Raw genomic sequence first — 22,644 nt, 5'->3', positions numbered from 1 at the left:
CCCATGATGCCACCTGCACCCTGGTAGAGTGAGCATTTAAACTCTCAGGGAAGGGAAGACCCTTTATCCACATAAGATGTCGCTATGGCCTCTTTCATCCACCGGGCTATCGAGGCTTTCAAAGCCACCTTGTCCTCTTGGGGTCACTGAAAAGAACAGAGATAATCTGACTTCGACATTAGTCGCTTTCACATACCAGAGCAAGATCCTCTTGACATCTAGCCGATGCAACTGGCATGGCTCCTTTCAGAAAGAGTAAGAAACCACCTGGTTAAGTGGAAACGCTGAAACCACCGTAGGGAGGAACGAAGGCACAGTGCGAATAGACACCTCCTCATCTGAAATACTCAGGAAAGGTTCTCTACCCGACAAAACCCATAGTTCTATAATATGTTGGCAATACAAATCGCTACTAAAAATACTGATTTTAAGGTGAGATGCTTGATCAAAGCCTTCCTATTGGCTCATAAGGGCCCGGTTAAGAATCTGAGGACCAAATTCACATCCCAAGCCAGAGCCAACTCCCTGACCGGAGGATGAATATGCTTGGCCCCCTGAAGGAACCTAGAAATATCTTGATGGGCAGATAATGGCCTCATGCCCAAGCAACCTCTAAAACAGGCAACAGCTGTCATCTGTACAGCTAAACTCTTATTCAATCCATCCTGCAGGAAGTCCAGAATTGAGGGTATCAAGGCCCTTCTGGACAACATGGTTCTGCCTGAACACCAGTTCTCAAATATTCTCCATACTCTAACATATGCCAATGATACAGACACCTTCCTGGACTGTCAGAGAGTACTCAAAACCCTTGGGAGTAGTCCCTCTTAACTAAACAAGCCCTATCAAAGGCCAGGGCATAAGACAAAACTGAGACTGGTCTTTATTCACCACTGGCCCCTGGACCAACAACCCTTTGGACCGAGGTAACATGATTGGACTCCCTTCCAACAACCTTATCAGATGTGCATACCAAGGAGACCTTGCCAGTTCAGAACCACCAGGATCATGACACCATGATGCTTCTCTACAAAGTCCTGACCACCAAAGGTCAAGGTGGAAACACAAAGATGATTGTTTATCGGCCACATCTGAATTAGAGCATCCAATCCAGACAAATGTTTTTCCCTTCGACTGAAAAAGTGCCTGATTATAGGATGCCATTAAGTTCATCAATGGCAGACTCAATCTGTCTATTACCTGCATGAATGCCTCCTCCAACAGAGACCAGTCTCCTGGATCTAGACAGTTCCAACTGAAAAAGTCAAAAGAACATAAGAAATTGCCATACTGAGTCAGACCAAGGGTCCATCAAGACCAGCATCCTGTTTCCAACAGTGGCCAATCCAGGCTACAAGTACCTGGCAAGAAAATCTCATGCTACTGATGTCAGTAATGGCAGTGGCTATTCTCTAAGTCAGCTTGATTAATAGCAGTTAACTGACTTCTCCTCCAAGAATTTACCCAAACCTTTTATAAACCCAGTTGCACTAACTGCACTAACCACATCCTCTGGCAACAAATGTCAGAGCTTAGTAAGAAAATTAGGTCTTACCTTTGATAATTTTCGTTCCTGTAGTACCATGGATCAGTCCAGACTCCTGGGTTTTTGCCCCCCATCTAGCAGATGGAGACAGAAGTTTACAAACTAGGGGGGGCAAGATGGCCGCCGAAGAGTGAACGGAAAACGCAGTGCTCCCGAGGTGAGCTTATTCTTTGGCTAAATAATTCCTGAACAATCTTATTTTCCTTACGGCATCATGCCCCATACAAAGCGTAAAGCCAAAGTAAAGAATATTACCTTGACTCCGATTCCGCTAACACGACAGCCTCGGATAGAGGAGGCTTTTTCCGGACTGGTAACTTCGACGCCGGTGAGAGGGGCCGCTGGAGATTTCAGTGACGAGCAGACGCTGAGCTCCCAGGCCACGGAGATCTCATTAAGCCCCGGCGCGCCAATTGCCCCATCCCCACCGAGCGAGAGGGAAGATCTGAAAGCAATACCATCAGCTCTGCATGCAATGAAACCGGGAACTTCCACGGAGGTAGAACCCCAGAGAGGGAACGAGGAAAGCTTGTTGCCCTCGGAGAACCCTGAAAGATCGGGTTCCAGGGGTCAACCGGAGGAGCTGCAGTATCGAGCCGCTGTGAGTGCTAACCCCCTGCAGGATGAGAGGGACGAGGGGAATATTCAAGTGATTTGTGAAGTCTCTAAATCTATGTCATCTAAAACAACGTTGGAAGAAATTTTAAAAGCTATTTCTTCTATGGAGAAGGCGATTGTATCCTTAACTAGCATGGTAAAGGAGAGTATCTCAAAAAATCAGGTCCTGGAAGGAAGAGTTGAGAAGATGGAGTCTGAAATCGGAGGGATAGAGAGAAAGTTAACCAACGTGGAAAACATACAAGTGAACTTAATAAAATCTGAGAATTTTCATAAGGAGAAAATGGAAACACTGGAGAACCAGCTGAGAAGGAACAACATAAGGATTATTAATTTTCCTAAAATGCGTTTGTTATCCCATCGAGAACTATTCAGAAGCTATCTACTGAATATGTTAAAATTTGCTGAAAAAGATTTGCCAAAAATTGAAAAGATATATTATTTCGCTCAAGCTGCCAGTGAAATAAATAACGGCGAACAAAATCGAAATCAGGAAGCAACATTTGATTTGACTGCAATATTGGAACAATCCCAAGAACTTGTTGTTGAAGATAGAGCAACGTTGTTTATCCAACTATCTACCCCTTCAGAAAGAGACTTAATTCTGAAAACATTTTTTCGAAATCAAACTCTAAAATTCTATGGATATCCGATAAAAAAATGTTTTCCGGATTTTACTAAGAATACTCAAATTAAGAGAAAAAAATTCCTCGAGATGAGAGAGGAAGCAAGGGCGAAGGGAGTTAAGTATTCCTTACGTTTCCCATGTATTTGTGTGGTGGTATTTAATAATGTTAGATATATATTTAGAGAACCAGATCAATTACGTGTATTCCTCAACTCCCACTCATAAGAACCTTTGGGGGGGGGGGGGGATTGGCGTAAATAGAGATAAGACCAGTTAACTCCAAGGCTTTAATAAATCTTGTGTTTATTTCCTTGATTTCTGCTTATATAACATTTTGTCCCCCCAAATTACCTGTATTAAAATCCAGATAAGGGTTTATGTATTATTATTTCCTGATTGTAATAGGTGTAATGTTTTGAAATCTTTAACCAATACTGGATGTATTTATTTGAACCTAACAGTTCTGTATATCCTCTGTTTATTATTGAAATTAATAAAAAATATAAATATAACAGAAGTTTACAAACAAAACTCCGCCTTATCTAGGCTGGTGCCACCTACAGTCTGGCAGTATTACTTTTGTCAAAGCAGAATGGAACCCCAAACAAAACACCAAATGAACTATCTACAGTAACCTAACAGTAACCGGCTCAACAACCCGAAATGGGAACAGAACCCGAGCCACCGATAATAGGACAAAGAAGATTGAGCTGAGTATGAGAGAAAAAAAAACAGTACGGACTCCCTTGTCATAACAGAATAAATGGGCGGGACTCTGGAACTACAGGAACTAAAATTATCAAAGGTAAGACCTAATTTTCTTTTCCCTGTACGTACCCGGATCAGTCCAGACTCCTGGGATGTACCAGAGCTGCCTTAAATGGGATGGGATCTGGAGAGTCCCGCTCTGAGTACTCCTGCCCCAAAGTCCCCGCTGCCTGGAGCCTGAACATCCAGGCGATAATGCCGGGCGAATGTATGCAAGGACTTCCACGTCGCTGCCCTACAAATCTCCTCTGGGGATATATGGTGACATTCCGCCCAGGACGCAGCCTGGGAACGCGTAAAGTGTGCCTTGAGACCCATCGGAGAAGACCTACCCTGCAACAGATACGCAGAACTGATAGCCTCTTTCAACCAGCGAGCAATAGTGGTCTTGGAGGCCGCCTTCCTCAGACGAGGTCTGCTCCACAGGACAAACAGATGGTCTGATTCCCGGAAGGGGTTAGTAACCTCCAGGTAATGCAACAGCGTCCGATGGACATACAACCGGCTCAACTCCTTGGCCAAAGGATCCGCCCTATCCAAGTCTATAAACGCAGGTAGTTCCACAGTTTGATTAAGATGAAAGGCAGATACTACCTTAGGTAGAAAGGAAGGAACTGTACGAAGCGAGACCCCCGACTCCGAGATTCACAAAAAAGGCTCCCGACAAGACGAAGCTTGAAGCTCGGAAACTCGCCTTGCCGAGACAATGGCCACCAAAAAGACCACCTTCGGTGTCAAATCTTTGAGGGTGGACTTAACATCTAAGAACCGATCAAGACCGCAGCAGGTTTTTGCATCACCTCCATCTGCTGGAGACAAAGAAATACTGAGGAGATGTAGGAGGCACACCAGGTTAAGAGGGGGTGCTCTTCAAGTTTTTCTCTGTCTCCATCTGCTGGAAGAACATAGAATGGTTCTGCAAGTCTCCACTTCTGGGTGGGGAGCTCACTTTCTTCCAAATCCTTGAGCACATCCATGGAGGGAAAACCCAGAAGGCCCCCAAGGAATCACCTGAATGATGGGGCTCTTTTCCTGACCCCTTTGGGTCTAGGTTGGCATGTGATATTTTCCTTCCCCAGGGAACAATGGCACCCAAAGAAGATGATCCCCTGCACAGAAGGATCCCTTGCAAAAAACCCGCAGACCTTGAAACAATTCTAGCCAGGATAGAGAAGCTATGTTTGTACCCTGACTCGGTGGTGCTGGAATGGCTGGCGAAGGAAAGGAACCCTCCACACCTGGTCTGCTCTCTGATGTCAGAGGAGGGGGCCATCTCCCTGCTCCAACCTCTGCCTAATCTTCTCCCAGGATAAGGCACTATTTTTCAAACAGCCCTCTCTCAGCCTCTCTGGACCCCCTCCCCCCCTTCACAGCAGAACACTCTCTGCAGAGCCTGTACTGCCCCCGGCATCACCAGGTGCACACTGCAAGCAGAACAGGGCAGATTTCTTCCTGTGCTGTTCTGCCAGCACCATTTTAGTCTTACCACGCAGCTCTCCTGTATGCTGACTCTCACTCGGGGCATCCCTGGATTTCTGAAACACAGCCTCTTTCCCTTCAGCATTTCCATTGAGCTGCCGCCACCTGAGAAAGGCCAATCATTCCCCTGCTCATCTCCTTGTGATCCCCAATGCACAAGAGAGATAGATGCAGATTTTTTTTTTTTATTGTGCACTGTATGGCAAACAAGGTATTTAAAGAGACAGGTACCAGGTTGCAAGAGCTGCAGAGAACGGGAGGAAGCTGAAAACAGGAACAAGAGCCACAAATTTTATAGACAGCCCCTGTCCTCCTGGAAGCTATCCCTACCTTATCCTGTTTCACAAAGGGAGGGGGAACTCATCCTTCATCTCTGAAGCTCCCCTCCCCCTGGAATTGTTCTATCAATTCCTCTAAGCTCAGGAGACATCTCCTGCTAGGGAATGCAAAGTCCACCATCTGCTGGAGACAGATTACTGGCAGGCTGTCGTCAGTGCAGAGGTATACGAAGAATGACATCAGTGAGATTTCTTCTCTGGTTCCATCTGATGGTTGGCATGCATAATCCATGTGTGACAGACAGACTTGACTGGGTGAAGATTTGACCACTGCTCACCTTCCTGCCCTCAAAGGAGCCTCTGTAAATTTTCCTTCCCCTGACAGACTATGCCATGTCCCTCATACAGCACACAGTAGAGTTTTTTTCCTGCGTTCCTGAACCACCACCATCAACTTCTCCTCCCCTTTTGCCTTTGCTACAAAGAAAAATAGAGCATTCACCAAAAGTGTTAGGCTCCTCTAATCTGACCCTACCAGCACCACTGGAGCTCCTATTCAAAATGCATCTTTTCCCTTTCTTCTTCTTCTTTTTTATTTTATAAGCATGGACAGGGCAGCAGAGGACCAGAGAAGAGAAGGCAACCAGCTTTCTACAAATCATGAGAGGCTGCAGGCAGAGGGGGAAGGCCACTGGAGGCGTTCTCATAGCCTATCTGGAAATAACCCTGTTCCTAAAGGAAGCACCCTGTTCATAAGGCTCAGCTCAACTGGAAGAGGGAGTTGCAAGACTGTTACCCCAGGAATTCAACCGGGGGAAGGAGTCCTGAGACTATATTACCTCAGGAGCTAGCCCAATCCAAAACTTCTTCACCTGGCCTAAATCTAGGCCTCAGTCATAGCACAGGATGCTTACCTACCACAATAAATAAATAAATAAATAAATCAATCTGCTGGAGTCAGAATACTGACAGGCTGAGTGCAGCATGGGACCCTATAAGGGGTGATGCCAGTGAGCCTTCTGTTCTGTCTCCATCTCCTGGCTAAGAAGCATAAGCCATGCATCTGGACTGGTTTGGCTGGCTGAAGAGAACTATGCTAGAACATTGCAGAGTGTACAGAAAATGTGAAACCTTTACATTTCATATGAGATTGCAGTGAAACAGCACAATTGTCAAAGCTGCATCTAGGATGAGAGCTGCAATAAACCTTATACCCCTAAGCACAGTTGCCTGCATAAGGAATAGAGTTGTCCCTGGTGTTTTGCTTCCTGCATCCATTTCATCATAAGTGCATGACCACCTCGAAGAGTTTGCTCTGGGTGGGAGGGCAGATGCAGAAAAAAAAAGTTCTCTATTAGGTTTATTACAACTTGCAACGGCCATATTTTGTACCTGCAAACTGGTGGTGTTTCTATCAGTACCTAAATTCTTACCTGGTTCCAGATAACTGAACTGGGCCAGAGATTTCATTTCAAGTTGATCCAGATCAAAAGTCTCTGCTTCCCGGCCCATGAGGTGACGAACCAACTGCTTATTAACCATGCATACACAGCCCAGCTGGATCAAGGCACGCATCAGCAATGGCACCTGCACAGCACAAACAGAGCCAGATAAGGCATGACCAGCTGGGACAAAGAGCAAGGCCTCCTTGCAAAACCCCACTCACCACTGTAATTCTTATTTAACAGTATTTATGAATCACTTTGTGAACCAACTTGGATTCGCCCAAAGCAAAAGAAATTTCAGAAGGAAAGGTGCTCTATTCCTTTTTCCTGGGAATAAGATAATAAACATACTAAGCACAAGCATGGCACTGGCTTGCTGATATGTGGGTCTGCTGCACTCAGAGGCTTGGAGCAAGTCTCCTGGCACACTGGACTGCGAGGATTCTGCCGCCTTCTGCTTATGTCAGAGCAATGGTATTCAATTCTAGTCCTTGAGGGCTGCAAATTGATTGGGTTTTCAGGTTATCCTTACTGAATATGCATGAGAAATGTGTGTGCACACTGCCTCAAATATATGCAAATCTCTCTCATTTACATTCGTTGTGGCTACTCTGAAAACTCAACCAGTTTGCGGCACTCAAGGAGCAGAGTTGCCGACCCCTGTGTCACACATACCTGCGTTTCATACACTCCTTCGATGTCTGGTGCAGACAGCTCAGCATTGATCTCATTGATGTGCTCCTGGTACATATCCTCAGGGACTGCATATTCATAGAGATTATAGACAGGGTTTGAGCGAGGGAGGATGCGATTCACCTTAAGAGGAAAATGTTTTGAAAAGATAAGACCTGGGAATAATGAACAATCTGTGCAATACAGGAATCTCAACTGAAAATTAGACAAAAATCTTGGCAGCTGGGATCCTGGGACCTGGCAAAAACAGAGAAATCTAATCTTACCCGATAATTTCCTTTTCTTGAATTCTGCTACACCAGTCCAGACATGTGGGTTTTCTATCCCTACTAGCAGAAGGAGAAAGATGACACTTTTTTCTGGGACATCATCACTGATGGTTACTATGGTACAGTTCTAGTAAGAAGCCAGTATTCTTATATCAAAGCCATGGAATTAAAAAAGGAAAATTGGTGCTTACCTGCTAATTTTTGTTCCTGGAATACCACAGATCAGTCCAGATGCATGGGTTTTGCCTCCCTACCAGCAGATGGAGACAGAGAAGAAAAGTAGCAGTGTCAGTAAAGCTTAACAGTGTGCCCTCTGCAGTCCCTCAGTACTGACCGGTACCCAAGCCAAGTTGAGATCAAAGTCAAAAAACCAACTTCACCCACCCCCTCAAACTGAGCAAGGTGAACCCCCCTAAACTGGAGCCCTTTCATCAATGACGAGGATTGAAACTCCTAAACCACAACAGATAAAACAACTTCTCCACTACTTACACACAGAAGAGAGATTGATCTTTCCAGATAGGGTGGGAACTCTGGACTGATCTGTGGTAGACCAGGAACGAAAATTAGCAGGTAAGAACCAATTTTCCTTTCCTGTTCCAACCCCAGATCAGATCAGACTCATGGGATGAACCTAAGCTCCCTCAAATTGGGCAGGAATCTGAAAGACCCACTCTCTCCAAAAACAGCCGCTTCCGGCGCCTGAAAATCTAGTTGGTAATGTCTTGAAAAATTAGTTAGAGATGATTAGGTTGCCGCCCAACAAAACTCCTGTGGGGATACCAACTGACACTCAGCCCAGGCTGCCGCCGCCACCACCGTGTGTGCCCAAAGACCTTCAGGAATTGGATACCCCTTGCCAATATAAACTGACACAATAGCCTCCTATGGCCATCGATCAATGATGGCTTTGGAAGCTTTATTCCCTCTGTTCCAACAAACAGAATAAGAGCATGATCGGACCTTCTGAAAACCGCTAGCAACCATCAGATAGCGCAACAGTACCTGATGGACATCTAACCAGAGAAGCACTCTCACCTTCGAATCAGAAGAATCTAAATTCCAAACAAAAGAAGTTCCACAGTCTGGCTAAGGGGAAAGTCAAAAGACTACCTTCAGTAAAAAAACAAAATAAAAAAAAAGCCGCCATCAGCAAGGACATCCCATCCGCTGAAAAACATTTCCCAAAAGCCAACTCATGAAACTGTGAAAACCTCCTGACCAAACAAATGACCACTAGGAAGATTACAGTTATCGTAGGTCCTTCGGGGACGTCTTCCCACTGGCTCGCTCTGAGGAACACGGAATTCACAACTCCACATTAAGGTTCTATGAGGGAAAACACTCGCCTCACCGGAGGGTGCAAATGCTCCACTCCTCGAAGAAAAAAAACCGGACCACTTCCAGATGCAATTCTAGTAATACCCCTGGTACCTTCTCTCTGAAACAGACCAACACTGCCACCTGGACTTTTAGGGAATTGAATGCCATCCAGTTTGCTAGACCATTCTACACAAAGATCAGAACATGAGACATCAGTGCTTGAAGTGGCGCAACCACCCTCTATGAGGCACCAAGTCTTAGACACACCCCACACCCTAACACAGGCCAGAGAAGTGGAAAGCCTCCTAGCCTGCAACAAGGTCATAAGGACTTCCTCTGAATAGTCTCGGAATGGTCTTAGAAGGCAAAATTAATTGCCTGTTCCAAGAAAATTGGTTCTGAAAGAAACAAATTGGGAAGGCACTGGAGCCTTAGAAGACCACCCCCTGACAGATTAAGTCCACAAACTAAGGGCGACATGGTCACTCCGGAGATACAAGAATCACTCTCCCCTGGTGTCTCTCGATAGCGTTAACACCATTCCTATTAGTGGTCAAAGAGAAAAGATATACTGCAGAATTCCACGTAACCACGGGAGAACTAGAACAGAGTCCCCTTTGCTCCGACTTTCTGCCTAGGATTGAAAAAACGGGCCGCTTTGGCATTCTGCTCAAATGCTATTAAGTCCAGCTGCGGAATGCCCCTCCTGGAGCAAAAAAAGTCCTTTCTACCAATACCCAGTTTCCAGAGTCCAGCAATCGTCAAATTAGAATGTCTGCCTGAACATAATTCGCACTGTTGAAACAAGACTTTGCCAGTGCCACCAAATGTCTCTCCACACAGCAGAAAGGCTACTGGGGTCCCCCAAGAGACCATGAGACTTTTGGTTCCTTTTGCCAGATAACCTAATCTATCACTGTTGCATTGTCAGACAGGACTCTCACTGCATGATCGTTCAACCATGGAAGAAAGAAGAGTAACACGTTTGCGAATCATGCTTGCCGGCAAACGGCTGATAGACCATGATACCTCTTCTGCCAACCACTGGCTCTGTTCTCTGAGAATACGGAGAGACACTTCTGAGATATCTAGAGAAGCTAGGAACTCTCCTTTGCAAACGGCTGCAATCACCTTGTGTTGGGGTCCCAATTCGGAAACATGGCACTCTCAGAGCCATATTTACTTTCCCCATATCTAGAAAAGACAAGATGTCTCTTCTTTCTTTGGGACCATGAAACAAATGGATTACCATCCTCCACCGGAACCCTCGCCTCCAGGTGACAAACGATATAGCGCAGAGTGAACTGCTTCTTTGTCAACGTGAAAAACACATGGGGAAGTCATGTAAGTCTCTCAGAACAGACGAACAATTCTCAGGTGTCATCTCTGTCAGTGAGGACCCTCTGGTCCATTGTTATCCTGATCCACATCTCACAAAAGAGGACCAACTGCCTTCCAATAACCTCTGGAAAAGAGTGGACCAGCTGCGTTGCCTTGCTTATTCTTACTTTTTCCAGCATTAGGACCGAAACTGCAATGGATAGGTTTGCTCTTGACTAGAGGGCTTTGAGCTGGCTTACACAATCCTTGAAAGAACTGCGGTGGGCCAGACTCTTGCCCAGGAAGTTCCTCGTTCTCTTAATTTTTTTTTTTTGGCTTATCCTCGGACTATCCATACCCCTTCGACTTGCCCCACTGCAAATCCTAAATTGTGCCAGGATATGCAGTTGATCCAGCTCTGCTGAAGAGCACAGGAATGTCATCCATGAATCCTTCTGAAATCCAGAAAGACTCAAATCAACTGTGGTGGGATCTCCCAGTGTATGGTCTGCCTAGTAGGCATCTGCTGCAGGGAATCTACCTCTGGACCTGCCTTTGCAGGAACTCTGTAAGTCATCCCCTAAATGCCCTGAAAGTGCTTTAGCCTCCAAGCATCCCCAATGCAGAAGGAGAAGAGAGATAAGGACCCTTAGTAGGCTGCCTCAGCACATAGCTGCCCCTCCACCTACTTGCCATAGTCCCCCCCCCTCCCACACACACTACTTTTGCCTTTGAAACTTGTTTCCTGGAGCTAAATGAAGGCAACCTCGGGGGAGGGCAAGAGGAGAAAGGGAAAGAAGATGGCAGAAAGGAGATCCGAACAACCGTCAACTGCCCAAGCTGCCCCTTGAAGATTGCAGCCCAACTCTGCCTACACTGTGGGCCCAGCGCCACTGTATTAAACCTTCAGTGGGCCTTTGGCCCTTATCCTGTGTTACTTGGCACAAGTAGACCTGCCCTAAAATGGCTGATGCTCCCACCTCAGCAGGCCTGCCTGAGCTTCCTCAGTAGCTCAAGGCTGCTGCCTCCACTTTTCCTCGACCACTCACAGTAAACCGGGTTGTTTCAGATGAGTATCCTGCGTATTGCCAAAAGCTCACTGGCCGTGATCGCCTGCCTAACCCTGATGGTTACCTGGCTCTATGGGAGTGTCCCACCTTACAGGGCTCATGCTATGTAACAGCTCGATACTGTAAGGTGCGGTTGGAGATTAACTCGCTGTGGGCGCACAATTATTTATTTATTTAGAATTTTTATATACCGAAATTCTTGTTGGGAAACAAATCAGTCCGGTTTACAGGTAACAACAATAATGCCGCGGGACGGGAAACAGTGCCCCTGGCTTTACAAGAAACATATTAAACAAGGCTTTACATAACATAATGAATAGTAACGATTCAAGGAAACTTCATAAGGTAACTTCTCTGGGTTAGGGACAAACTGGATGGTTTTAGATAAAGATGAACTAAGTCTGGTTAAATTATAACTTGGTTAGATTTCCCTGAAGTGTACACAATAAATAAATACAATATAAAAATAAAGTAAAAATTGGAATTGAAATTAACTACTTAAATGAGGTAAAAAATACAATAACATGTAACAGATAAATAAAGAGGTGAAGGCAGTTTGTGTAACGAAGTCTTTTGGGTGGTGAAGTCTGGAAACACAAGTGATCCAGCTATCATAGAGTGATCTAAGTCATAGAGTAACATAAGGCATAAGGCAATTGGGATGCGTAAGACGATCCTGCGATACAGTCTCCAGTTTCACGCGTCCTTAGCGCTTCTTGAAACCGACCCGTAACCTTTTCCACACGCAGCATGTATATGATATGTAAATGAACGAATTAGCTATTCCCCTCCGATACTGTGACGCGCGCTCAGATTATCTCCTTTGTAACCCGCTATTTTGCCGCGTCCTTAACCTGTTAGTTTACCGCCTACCCTCTACCTGGTGTTAGTGTGGTGTTCGAACAGCTACGTACCGGACTGCACCATGGACGACCTCCATATATACTAACATTTGCAGCGTAAAGTTGTTATATATTTATTTATTTATTTATTTAAAGTCTCTTTTATACTGATGACCGTACACACATCACATCGGTTTACAGTAAAACAGTAACAGTTGGGCGGAAACCCATATATATATATATATATATATATATATATATATGTCGTGACGTCAAGCGTCGTGACGTCACGCCTTGAGCACCGAAATTGCACGGGCGTACACAGGCGTGCATTCATTCACTGCTGGCGGGGGCTGCCGGAGGCCGCTTTTGCCGCCGGCTCCCTCCATCTGGATGAATGCACGCCCACCAGCTCCCGCCGCCGCCTGGATCAAATGCGCGCCCACCCGCCCGCTCCCGCCTGGATCAAACGCGCGCCCACCCGCCCGCCGGCTCCTGCCGCCGCTTGGATCAAACGCGCGCCCACCCGCCCGCCGGCTCCCGCCGCCGCCTGGATCAAACGGGCGCCCACCCGCCCGCCTGGATGAACGGGCGCCCACCGGCTCCCGCCGCCACCTCGATGACCGCACGCCCACCCGCCCGTGTGGAGATGGGGGATTCGGAAAGTGACAAGGTATTTATATATTTATAACACTTTATTCCCTTTTGTTTTAATTTTTGCCCTGCGCCTTGCTCTATTGTGGGGGGGGGGGGGGGGGAATATACACTTCCTGGTGCCTGTCATTTCAAATGTCATTTGAAATGACATTTGAAATGACAGGTACCAGCGCACCCAGGATTACTGTATAGGCGCTGTATTAAGCGCCTATACAGTAAAATGGGTTGCGCGGGCCTAACCTTCACCTAACGCTTCGCAGACGCGGCTGGCATTTGCAAGTAATTTACATAGAGTATCGAGCGGTATGTGAAGAGAACTGTGCATGCGGGGAACGAGGGTGCGCCCGGCACTGCCGCACTCTTTCTACCGCGGCCTTAGAGTATCGACCTGTAAGGTAGAAGGAGAAATTACTAACCTTATAATTTCCTTTTCTTTAAAAAGGACAGGTGGATCCAATACCAGTGGGTTATGCACTTCTACCAGCAGATAGAGACGGAGCAAAGCTGACAGCATGGTATATATACCCCTGCACTGACATCAGACTTGGCAGTATTCTCTGCAAAAGCCAACTGTGGACAAACTAACAAAACTTGATTATTAACAGATAACCATTCCAGCACTCTGCCAACAGGAAATCACTGAGCTCAGAAAGAGTGTAATAACACTAGTCTAGGGACCTCTACTGCAGGTGTATACAGATCTTCAATGGTAGGAGAGCCAAAACGAGACAGCAGAGCACACTGAAGAGGATGCATATACACCCTCACCTACAGCACCACCTCCAGGGTCGCTGCCATCAATCTGAGTACCCGTAGATAAGACCACACTGTCGGACATATTGTGTTTGTCAATAGACGCACCTGCGCCATCAACTTCTGAATACGGCCCTCCGGCAGGAACACCCTTCTCTGCTTCATGTCGAACCGAATACCAAGATACTCCAGAGACTGTGATGGCTGAAGAGTGCTCTTGGCCAGGATCACCATCCAACCTAGCTCCTGCAATAAGCAGATCACCTTGCACAAGACCTGAAGGCTTTCTTCCCCACTTTGGCCCAAATCAGCCAGTCTTCTAAGAACAGGTGTACCAGAATGCCATCCTTTTTCAGCTCTGCTGCCACCACCACTATAACTTAGGAAAAAGTTCTGTGTGTGGTGGCAAAACCAAAATGCAGTGCTTGAAAGTGATGGCGCCCCAAAACCGTGAAATGCAGAAATAGTTGATGCTCTAACCAGATGGGAATATGAAGGCACGCCTCGGACAAGTCCAGAGATGTCAAACTTCCCCAATTGCACTGCCATTATCACTGAGCATAAGGTTTCCATGTGAAAACGAGTCACCCACAAATGACGGTTGACCCCTTTGAGATCTAGGATGGGACAAAGAGCCCTCCTTCTTGGGCACAACAAAAATGGAATTTTGGCCTGCACTTTCTTGAGACATGAGCACTGGAACCACAGCCCGCAGGCTGATGAGTCTTGACAATGTACACTCCCACTGCCTATCTCTTCTACAGAGTTGCAGGCAGACACCATGAAAACGTCCCAAGGAACACTGCAAAACTCCGTGCATAGCTATCTTTTTCCACCACAGCCCACTTGTCTGATGTGATCTCGACCCACCACCAATAAAAAAAAGAGAAGCGACCCCCTAGCTCCTGTTCCTGGGGGTGAGTCATTGGGTGGCTCAGTGGGCTCCATTACCCGAGCCTGCGCCCTGTCTGTGCTGCCTGGGACGAAAGGGCTGAGACTTATCCATAGGTTGAGTCCTCTAAAAAACCATTGCTCTGTAGCAGGGGTAGGGAACCTATGGCTCGCGAGCCAGATGTGGCTCTTTTGATGGCTGCATCTGGCTCGCAGACAAATCTTTAATAAAAAAGTAAAAATCTTAACAAAACCCCCCCGCCCTTCAAGACCTGCCAAAAGTCCCTGGAGGTCCAGCGGGGGTCCAGGAGCGGTCTCCTGGACTTGGGCTGTCGGCTGCCAGTAGTCAAAATGGCGCCAACGGCCCTTTGCCCTCACTATGTCACTGGGGTCGACCAATGGCGGCGGTAGCCCCTGTGACATAGTAAGGGCAAAGGGCAATCGGCTGCCAGTAATCAAAATGGCGTCGATGGCGCTGCCATTGGTCGACCCCCAGTGACATAGTGAGGGCAAAGGGCCATCGGCGCCATTTTGACTACTGGCAGCCGATAGCCCAAGTCCAGGAGATCGCTCCCGGACTGCTCCTGGACCCCCGCTGGACCACCAGGGACTTTTGGCAGGTCTTTGGGGGGGGGGTTAGGAGGGTGGGGGGTTGTAGTAAATTAATTTTGGAGGTCTTGGGGGGCGTCAGGAGGGTGGAGGGTTTTGTTAGATTTTTACTTTTTTATTAAAGATTTGTCTGCGAGCCCTGGACCCCCGCTGGACCACCAGGGACTTTTGGCAGGTCTTGGGGGGGGGGGGGCAGGAGGGTGGGGGGTTGTAGTAAATTAATTTGGCAGGTCTTGGGGGGGCATCAGGAGAGTAGGGGGTTGTAGTAAATTAATTTGGTAGGTCTTGTATGGCTCTCACAGAATTACATTTTAAAATATGTGGCGTTCATGGCTCTCTCAGCCATAAAGGTTCCCGACCCCTGCTCTGTAGGGTCGAAAACAATTGAACCCCCTAGTACGACTTCTTGTGCTGAAGGAGTGTGCCATTTGTTTCTTATCCTCTGGTAACTGAGGAACCCAAAACTCACCCCACTTATTGGCCATTTTCTCCAGCTCGCTCCCAAACAAGAGCAAACCTTTAAAGTGCAACTTCATAAGGTTAGACTTCGAGGTTGTATCAGCTGACCAATTTCTCAGCCATAGCCAATGTCTATTCTGCTACTACAGAAGCCACCCCTCTAGCCGAAGTGTGAATCAAATCGCAGCTCGCATCTGCCAAAAAGGCAGCTACTGGTTCCATTACTGCATTGGAATTCACACCAGATTCATCGACCTCCTGAGAGAGAAGTAAATAAGAGTGAACCACCAGGGAACAACAAGAAGATATTTGCAAATTAATTGCCATTGCTTCAAAAGCCTGTTTAAGGATAGCCTCAATTCTTCTATCCTGTGCATCCTTCAAGACTGCTCCCCCTTCTACGGAGATAGTCGTCCACTTGGTAATGGTACACAAGCACGTCCACTTTTGGAAAGTGCAATTGCTCTCTCACAGCTGAATCCAGGGAGTACAGTGCTTCCAAGACTCATTCCCCTTTAAAATTAGCTTCTGGGGTGCCCATTCAAGATCCATCAATTCTTGAATGGCTTCCATAATAGGCAAGAAACAAGAGGCTTTATGCAAAGAAATCAAAATGGGATCTTTCTTTGGCTCAAACATGGATTCATCCCCCAGTACTCCCAGTATCTTCAATGACTGGGAAATCAGAGCCGGTAACTAATCTCTATGAAAGAAACGCAACATAGTTACATACGGCTCCAATCCTGGAGGAATTTCCCAATCCTGCAGGGAGTAAGGCCCAGCTTTATCACCCGTGCCATCTGGGACACTATCGGGGAGACCCACAGCAGATTTAGGTGTACTCAGACACCTGCAGCACTAGGCGTGTGGGAATCCACAGCCTGTTATCCTGACCTGTTAAGATTGGCTGAGGCCAAGGACTGCGCCTGAAGAAAGGACTGCAGTCCTTGAAAAAAAATTCTATCCAAGAAAAGGCAGAGGACATTGGACCTATGCTCACTGAACTACCTTCCTCCACTGATGAACCAGTTAAGGGAGCCCCAAAAATCAGACGACACCTCTGGTAGCTCTTTTTCCATTCTTGCATCAGCTGGAAAGAACCGAGCTTAGTAAAGCCAGACGGAGGCAATTCTCCCTGAGCCTCCAAACAGCATGACACAAGTTAGAGGGAACACCAGACTGGCTTCCTTCAGCCAGCGAGCAATGTTAGCCTTAGAGGCCTTGTTACCTCTATTTGGGCCGCTCCATAGGACAAAGAGATGATCAGAGATGTGAAATTCGTTAGTAACCTGTAGATATTGGAGTAGGACTCTCTTTACATCAAGATGCCTGAGGTCCCCACCAGGCGTGCGTGCAATGTCTTCAGGAGAAAAGGCAGGAAGCTCCACTGACTGAATAACGTGAAAAGAAGACACGACCTTTGGAAGAAAGGATGGCACCATCTTGAAGGAAACACCTGAGTCAGAAAAGCAGACAAAGGGCTCCTGACAAGACAAGGCTTGGAGCTCAGACACTTTCCTGGCTGAGCAAATAGAGACCAAAAATACTGTCATAAGAATGAGGTCTTTAAGTGTGGCCTGCCGGAGAGATTCGAAAGGCGCCTCGCAAAGGGCTTGAAGCACCAAATTGAGGCTCCAGGATGGACAAGTAGGCCGGACTGATGGGTTTAAATGTTTGGCCCCTTTAAGGAAGCGAATGACATCCGGATGAGGACAGTCGGTTGAGAGGTTCACGAGGTCCGCGAACCACGGTCTCCGAGGCATTCCAGCGCTACGAGAATGACCAGCCCCTTGTGGAGTTCTATCCTTCTGAGTACCTTTCCCACCAGAGGCCAAGGTGGGAACACGTAGAGAAGAACATCGTGAGGCCAGGGAAGAACCAGGGCATCCACCCCTTCCGAGCAGTGCTCCCGCCTGCGGCTGAAGAATCTGGGAGCCTTTTCGTTGTTCAGGGTAGCCATCAGGTAAGAACATAAGAACATAAGAAATTGCCATGCTGGGTCAGACCAAGGGTCCATCAAGCCCAGCATCCTGTTTCCAACAGAGGCCAAAAACCAGGCCACAAGAACCTGGCAATTACCCAAACACTAAGAAGAACCCATGCTACTGATGCAATTAATAGCAGTGGCTATTCCCTATTTATTTATTTATTTATTTATTTTGTATACCGACATTCAATCGAGATATCACATCGGTTTCCAGGTAACAGGTTGAATAGGGCGAGATCTGCCCTATTTTACATTTAACAAGATAACAATTGATTAAACTATTGAAGTAAAAAACATTGTAACATATGAATACAAATGAATGGGAGTATAATTTGTAGCATCTAACCTATATACAATATATACAGTTTGAATTGGTTACGATTACGATTAGTTCTGGTGGGAATAGGGGGGGAAAAGGAGGGGGTGGTAGTGAGGGGGGTGATATGCGGTAGTGCATGTAAGGGTCAAGTGGGCAGGTTTTCAAGAACATGCAGTTGAAGGGGTTGGGAATCCGGAGGGAAGGCTTTCAAGAACAGCCATGTTTTTAGCTGTTTTTTGAAGACTTGTGGTGAGGGTTCGTGTCTGAGATGAGTGGGGAGGGAGTTCCATAGGGTAGGGCCAGCTATTGTAATGGCTCGTTTGCGAGTTGCATTGAGGTGAGCATTTTTGAGATTTGGGATGGAGAGGAGACCTGTGTTGGAGGATCTGAGGTTCCTTTGTGTGGTGTATGGTTGGATAGTGTTGTTTAGCCAGACCATTTTGCTATTGTTTATTTTTTTGTGTATAAGGGTGAGGGTTTTATACTGTATTCTTTGTGTGATGGGCAGCCAGTGGAGGTCTTTGAGAGTGGGTGTGATGTGGGAGGATTTTCTGTGGTTGGTGATAATTCTGGCGGCAGCATTTTGTAGGACTTGGAGGGGTTTGATGTGGATTTCTGGTAGTCCAATGAGGAGGGAGTTGCAGTAGTCGAGTTTTGAGAAAATAATTGATTGAAGTACTGTTCGGAAATCGTGCGGTTGGAGGAGGGGTTTGAGTTTTTTAAGTGTTTGAAGCTTGAAAAATCCATCTTTGATTGTATTGGAGATGTGCCGTTTAAAGTTGAGTTGGCTGTCGATTGTTACTCCTAGGTTTTTTGTGGATGGTGTGAGTGAGGTTCTTGATAAGTTTGGTGTCCCAGGGTTGTTTGAGGGGGTGCTCGTGAGAGGAGAAGGGGGACGGTCGTCATGGATGTGAATGATTTCTGTTTTGGCTTGGTTAAGGCAGAGAGATAGTTGGGATAGCAGTTGTGATAGTTTTGAACTGAGTTTGTTCCATCTCTCCATGGTGAGTTCAATGTACTTGGTTATGGGGAGTAGAATTTGTATGTCGTCTGCATAGACAAAGTAGGTGAGGTTGGCATCTGAGAGGTATTTGCATAGTGGGAGGAGGTAGATGTTGAAGAGGGTTGAAGATAGTGAAGAACCTTGAGGGACTCCATGTGTGAGGGGCACTTGGGAGGATTCAGATGAGTATAATTGATTAATAGCCATTAATGGACTTCTCCTCCAAGAACTTAACCAAACCTTTTTTGAACCCAGCTACACTAACTGCACTAACTACCTTCTCTGGCAACAAATTCCAGAGCTTTATTGTGCGTTGAGTGAAAAAGAATTTTCTCCGATTAGTCTTAAATGTGTTACTTGCTAACTTCATGGAATGCCCCCTAGTCCTTCTATTATTCGAAAGGTCGAGGTGAGGAACTCCCCACTTGCACACCAGAAGAATCATCGCCTCGTCAGACAACTCCCGTCAGACAACTCCCGTCAGACAACACCTAGACCCCGGAGAGTCCGGGGTCTAGGTGTTGTCGGCTGAGGAAGTCCGCTTGCACATTCTCCTTCCCCGCAATGTGGGAAGCTGCCAGACGACTCAGATGTCTCTCCACCCAGGAGAGCAACTTGCTGGCCTCCAGACCCACCAGACGACTCCTGGTGCCACCCTGGTGATTGATATAAGCTACGGTGGTGGCATTGTCGGAGAGGACCCGCACGGCTTTGTGACAGAGAAAGGGCAGGAACGTCTTGAGTGCCAGACGGACAGCTCGAGCTTCCAGACGATTCATGTGCCATCGGGATTGCACAGGAGACCACTGTCCTTGTGTAGACTGGTGCTGACACACCGCTCCCCAGCCAGAGAGGCTGGCATCCATCGTCACAACAATCCAAAGGCACTCATTTCAAGAGATGGGCGAGTGAAAACCACCACTGCATGCTGGCAATGGTAGAGTCTGAGAGCGGTAGGGGTGTTTGGAACTCCTGCGAGACCGGCTTCCAGTGGAACAGTAACGCTTTCTGTAGAGGACGCATATGCGCAAAAGCCCAAGGAACCAGATCTTTGGTGGAAGCCATGGAGCCCAGGACCTGGAGATAGTCCCAGGCCGTGGGTACCAAAAGAGATAAGAGATGTTGTACCTTGTTCATGAGCTTGAGCGCCTGGTGCTCGGGCAGTAGGTCTTTGCCCACGCGGGTGCTGAAACAGGCTCCTAGAAATTCCAGGACCTGGGAGGGCTTGAGATGACTCTTGGAGAAGTTGACAATCCACCTGAGGGAGGAGAGAAAAATCACGACCCTGTCGACTGCTGCAGTACACAGGTTCTCCGACTTGGCACGGATGAGCCAGTCGTCCAGGTAAGGATGGACCAGGACTCCCTCCCGACGAAGGGAGGCCACCACCACTATCATGACCTTGGTGAACGTACGCAGCGCGGTGGCCAGGCCGAATGGAAGTGCCCGGAACTGGAAGTGGTGTCCCAGAATGGCGAAGCGGAGATACTTCTGATGGTCGTGGCGGTTCGGGATATGCAGGTAAGCTTCTGTCAAGTCGAGAGAGGCCAGAAATTCGCCTGAGTGAACCGTCTCCATCTGAAAATGGGGCACTCAGAGAGCTCGGCTGACCCTCGAGGTCCAGGATCTGTCGGAAGGAGCCGCCATTTTTGGGCACAACAAAGTAGATGGAATACTGGCCGGATCCCTGTTCCTCCAGGAGTACAGGGACTATGGCCCCGAGCTCCTGTAGCCTGTCCAGAGTCTGGCACACCGCTGAATGCTTCCAAGAGCCGCAGGGAGAGATTAGAAAGCGGTCGGGGAGTTCCCGAGCAAAGGCTAACACGTAGCTGTTGGCAATCACATCGAGGACCCACTGATCCGACGTGATGTTGGCCCATTCCTTGAGAAAAAGGGACAGACGTCCACCTAAGGCGGGAGCGTAGGAATGGGCCGGCCGCATTTCATTGGGAGGACTTTGAGGTGGAACCTGAAGGGTTCGTATCCCGGAACAGCCGTCGGCCACGAAAGGAATGAGACCAAGACTGGGATCTAGTGGAGTTGGGTCTTTGGGCAGCCCCTCTCGGCCTGATGTACCTGCACTGACCCCTGAGCAGAGAGCGCGAAGGAAAAAAGGATTTGGATTGCCGAGGGCAGGCCTCCGGTAGCTTATGCACCTTATTGTCCCCAAGAGATTTAATAAGCTGTTCCAGGTCCTCCCCGAAGAGCAACTTACCCTTGAATGGGAGAGTGCCCAACTGTGATTTAGAAGAGGAGTCCACTGCCCAATTACGAAGCCAGAGGAGACATCTAGCGGAAACCATAGCTCTGGCCTGCACCCTGAGAAGATCATAGAGGGCATCCGCCCCATATGCAATGGCACCTTCCAGCTGCTCTGCCTGTTCCGCCTCTGCAGACAGGAGGTCCTGGGTGCTGAGTAGTTGTTGAATCCACCTAAGGCTTGCCTGCTGCATGAGACTGCTACAGACTGTTGCCTGGACCCAGAGTACTAGGACCTCAAAAATCCTTTTGAGGTAGACCTCCAATTTGCGATCCTGCAGATCTTTCAATGCAATCGCCCCCATGACTGGGATAGTAGTTCGCTTCGTGACAGCGGAGACCGAGGCGTCCACCTTAGGGACCCGGAGCATATCCAGACACGGGTCTGGAAGCCGGTACAGCTTTTCTATGACTCTGCCCACGTGCAAATCGGCTTCCGGCATCTCCCATTCCCGGAGCAGTAACTGCATTAGCATCGGATGGAAAGGGAAGGTGCACGGGGGTGCCCTCAGGCTGGCGAGGACTGGGTCAACGTTGCTAGAAGCTGCGGCAGACGTGTTGCCCTCTGGAGGGGCATCTAAGCCCAACTTGGCCAGAACAAGGGGTATAAGCAGATCCAGCTCTTCACGCTGGAAGAAACGCAACACCCTGGGGTTGTCCCCCTCTATTGGTGGATTCAGAACGAGGACATCGGCATCCAGATCAGTGCGGGCCAGAGGGACCAGAACCTCTGGGACCACCCGAACCCGGTTTGCCCCCTTGAGAGTCTGGGGACCTGGGCCCCTGCGCTGCAGCCAATCTAGGATCCTTGGCAGGAGGAGGGCAGGCAGGCAGCTGAGGATCTGGTGGGTCATCCTGTTGTAGAAGGCTGGCAACATAAGCCTTATGCATGAGGAGAACAAAATCAGCTGAAAAAAAAGCCTTGGAGATTTGCCTGGGTCAGAACTGGCATCTGGGGGGTCCACGGGGCTTAGATCGGGGGCAGTGAGAAAAAAAAAAAAAAAATCGGGACCCTGCCCACATCAGGCTCAGAATCTTCAGCAAGGTTTGCAGCCAAAATGGCCGCTATTTCTGTGGTTTCCCCCTTGCAGCGCGTCTGCCGGGCCGGGAACGACCAGCTGATCTCTCCGGCGCAGAGGAGCCTTCCCCTCCGTTCAAGCATCGAGAACACACTCCCTCGCGGGAGAGTTGCGAGGCAGGCTCTCCACATGCAAGGCAAAAGGCCGATCGAGGCATAGAGGGAGAAAAGGGGAGGGGCAGATCTGCCGTGTGTGAGACAAGAATCGCCGGTGCCTGGCTGAGAGCAGGGAAGTGAAAGGTTCAGCTACCTGCTCTTTCCCCCGATGGAAAGTTTTGTTTTTTTTTTTTTAAACTTGTTGGTAAAGTTGAAGAAGCAGAGGAATGAACTTCTTTGCAGCAGACCAGAGG

The 22,644-nt window shown here is 47.9% G+C and overlaps 1 protein-coding gene across 4 annotated transcripts in view; it reads right to left on the bottom strand.

Annotated features, from left to right (window-relative positions):
• The window catches only part of POLE (DNA polymerase epsilon, catalytic subunit), a 379,412-nt gene that overhangs the window by 102,940 nt on the left and 253,828 nt on the right, over positions 1-22,644 (bottom strand). For all 4 annotated transcript variants that reach the window (XM_029570995.1, XM_029570997.1, XM_029570993.1 and 1 more), the window contains exons 33-34: positions 7,438-7,578; positions 6,751-6,904 (exon numbers count right to left, since the gene is read on the bottom strand). In XM_029570995.1, coding sequence (XP_029426855.1) covers positions 6,751-6,904; positions 7,438-7,578 — 295 coding nt within the window. The remainder of the gene's footprint in view (positions 1-6,750; positions 6,905-7,437; positions 7,579-22,644) is intronic.

Source organism: Rhinatrema bivittatum, chromosome 11 (genome assembly GCF_901001135.1).
Source record: "Rhinatrema bivittatum chromosome 11, aRhiBiv1.1, whole genome shotgun sequence".
NCBI lineage: Eukaryota > Metazoa > Chordata > Amphibia > Gymnophiona > Rhinatrematidae > Rhinatrema > Rhinatrema bivittatum.
The sequence above is the reverse complement of the archived record's forward strand: the minus strand, read 5'-3'. Positions and strand labels throughout refer to the sequence as shown.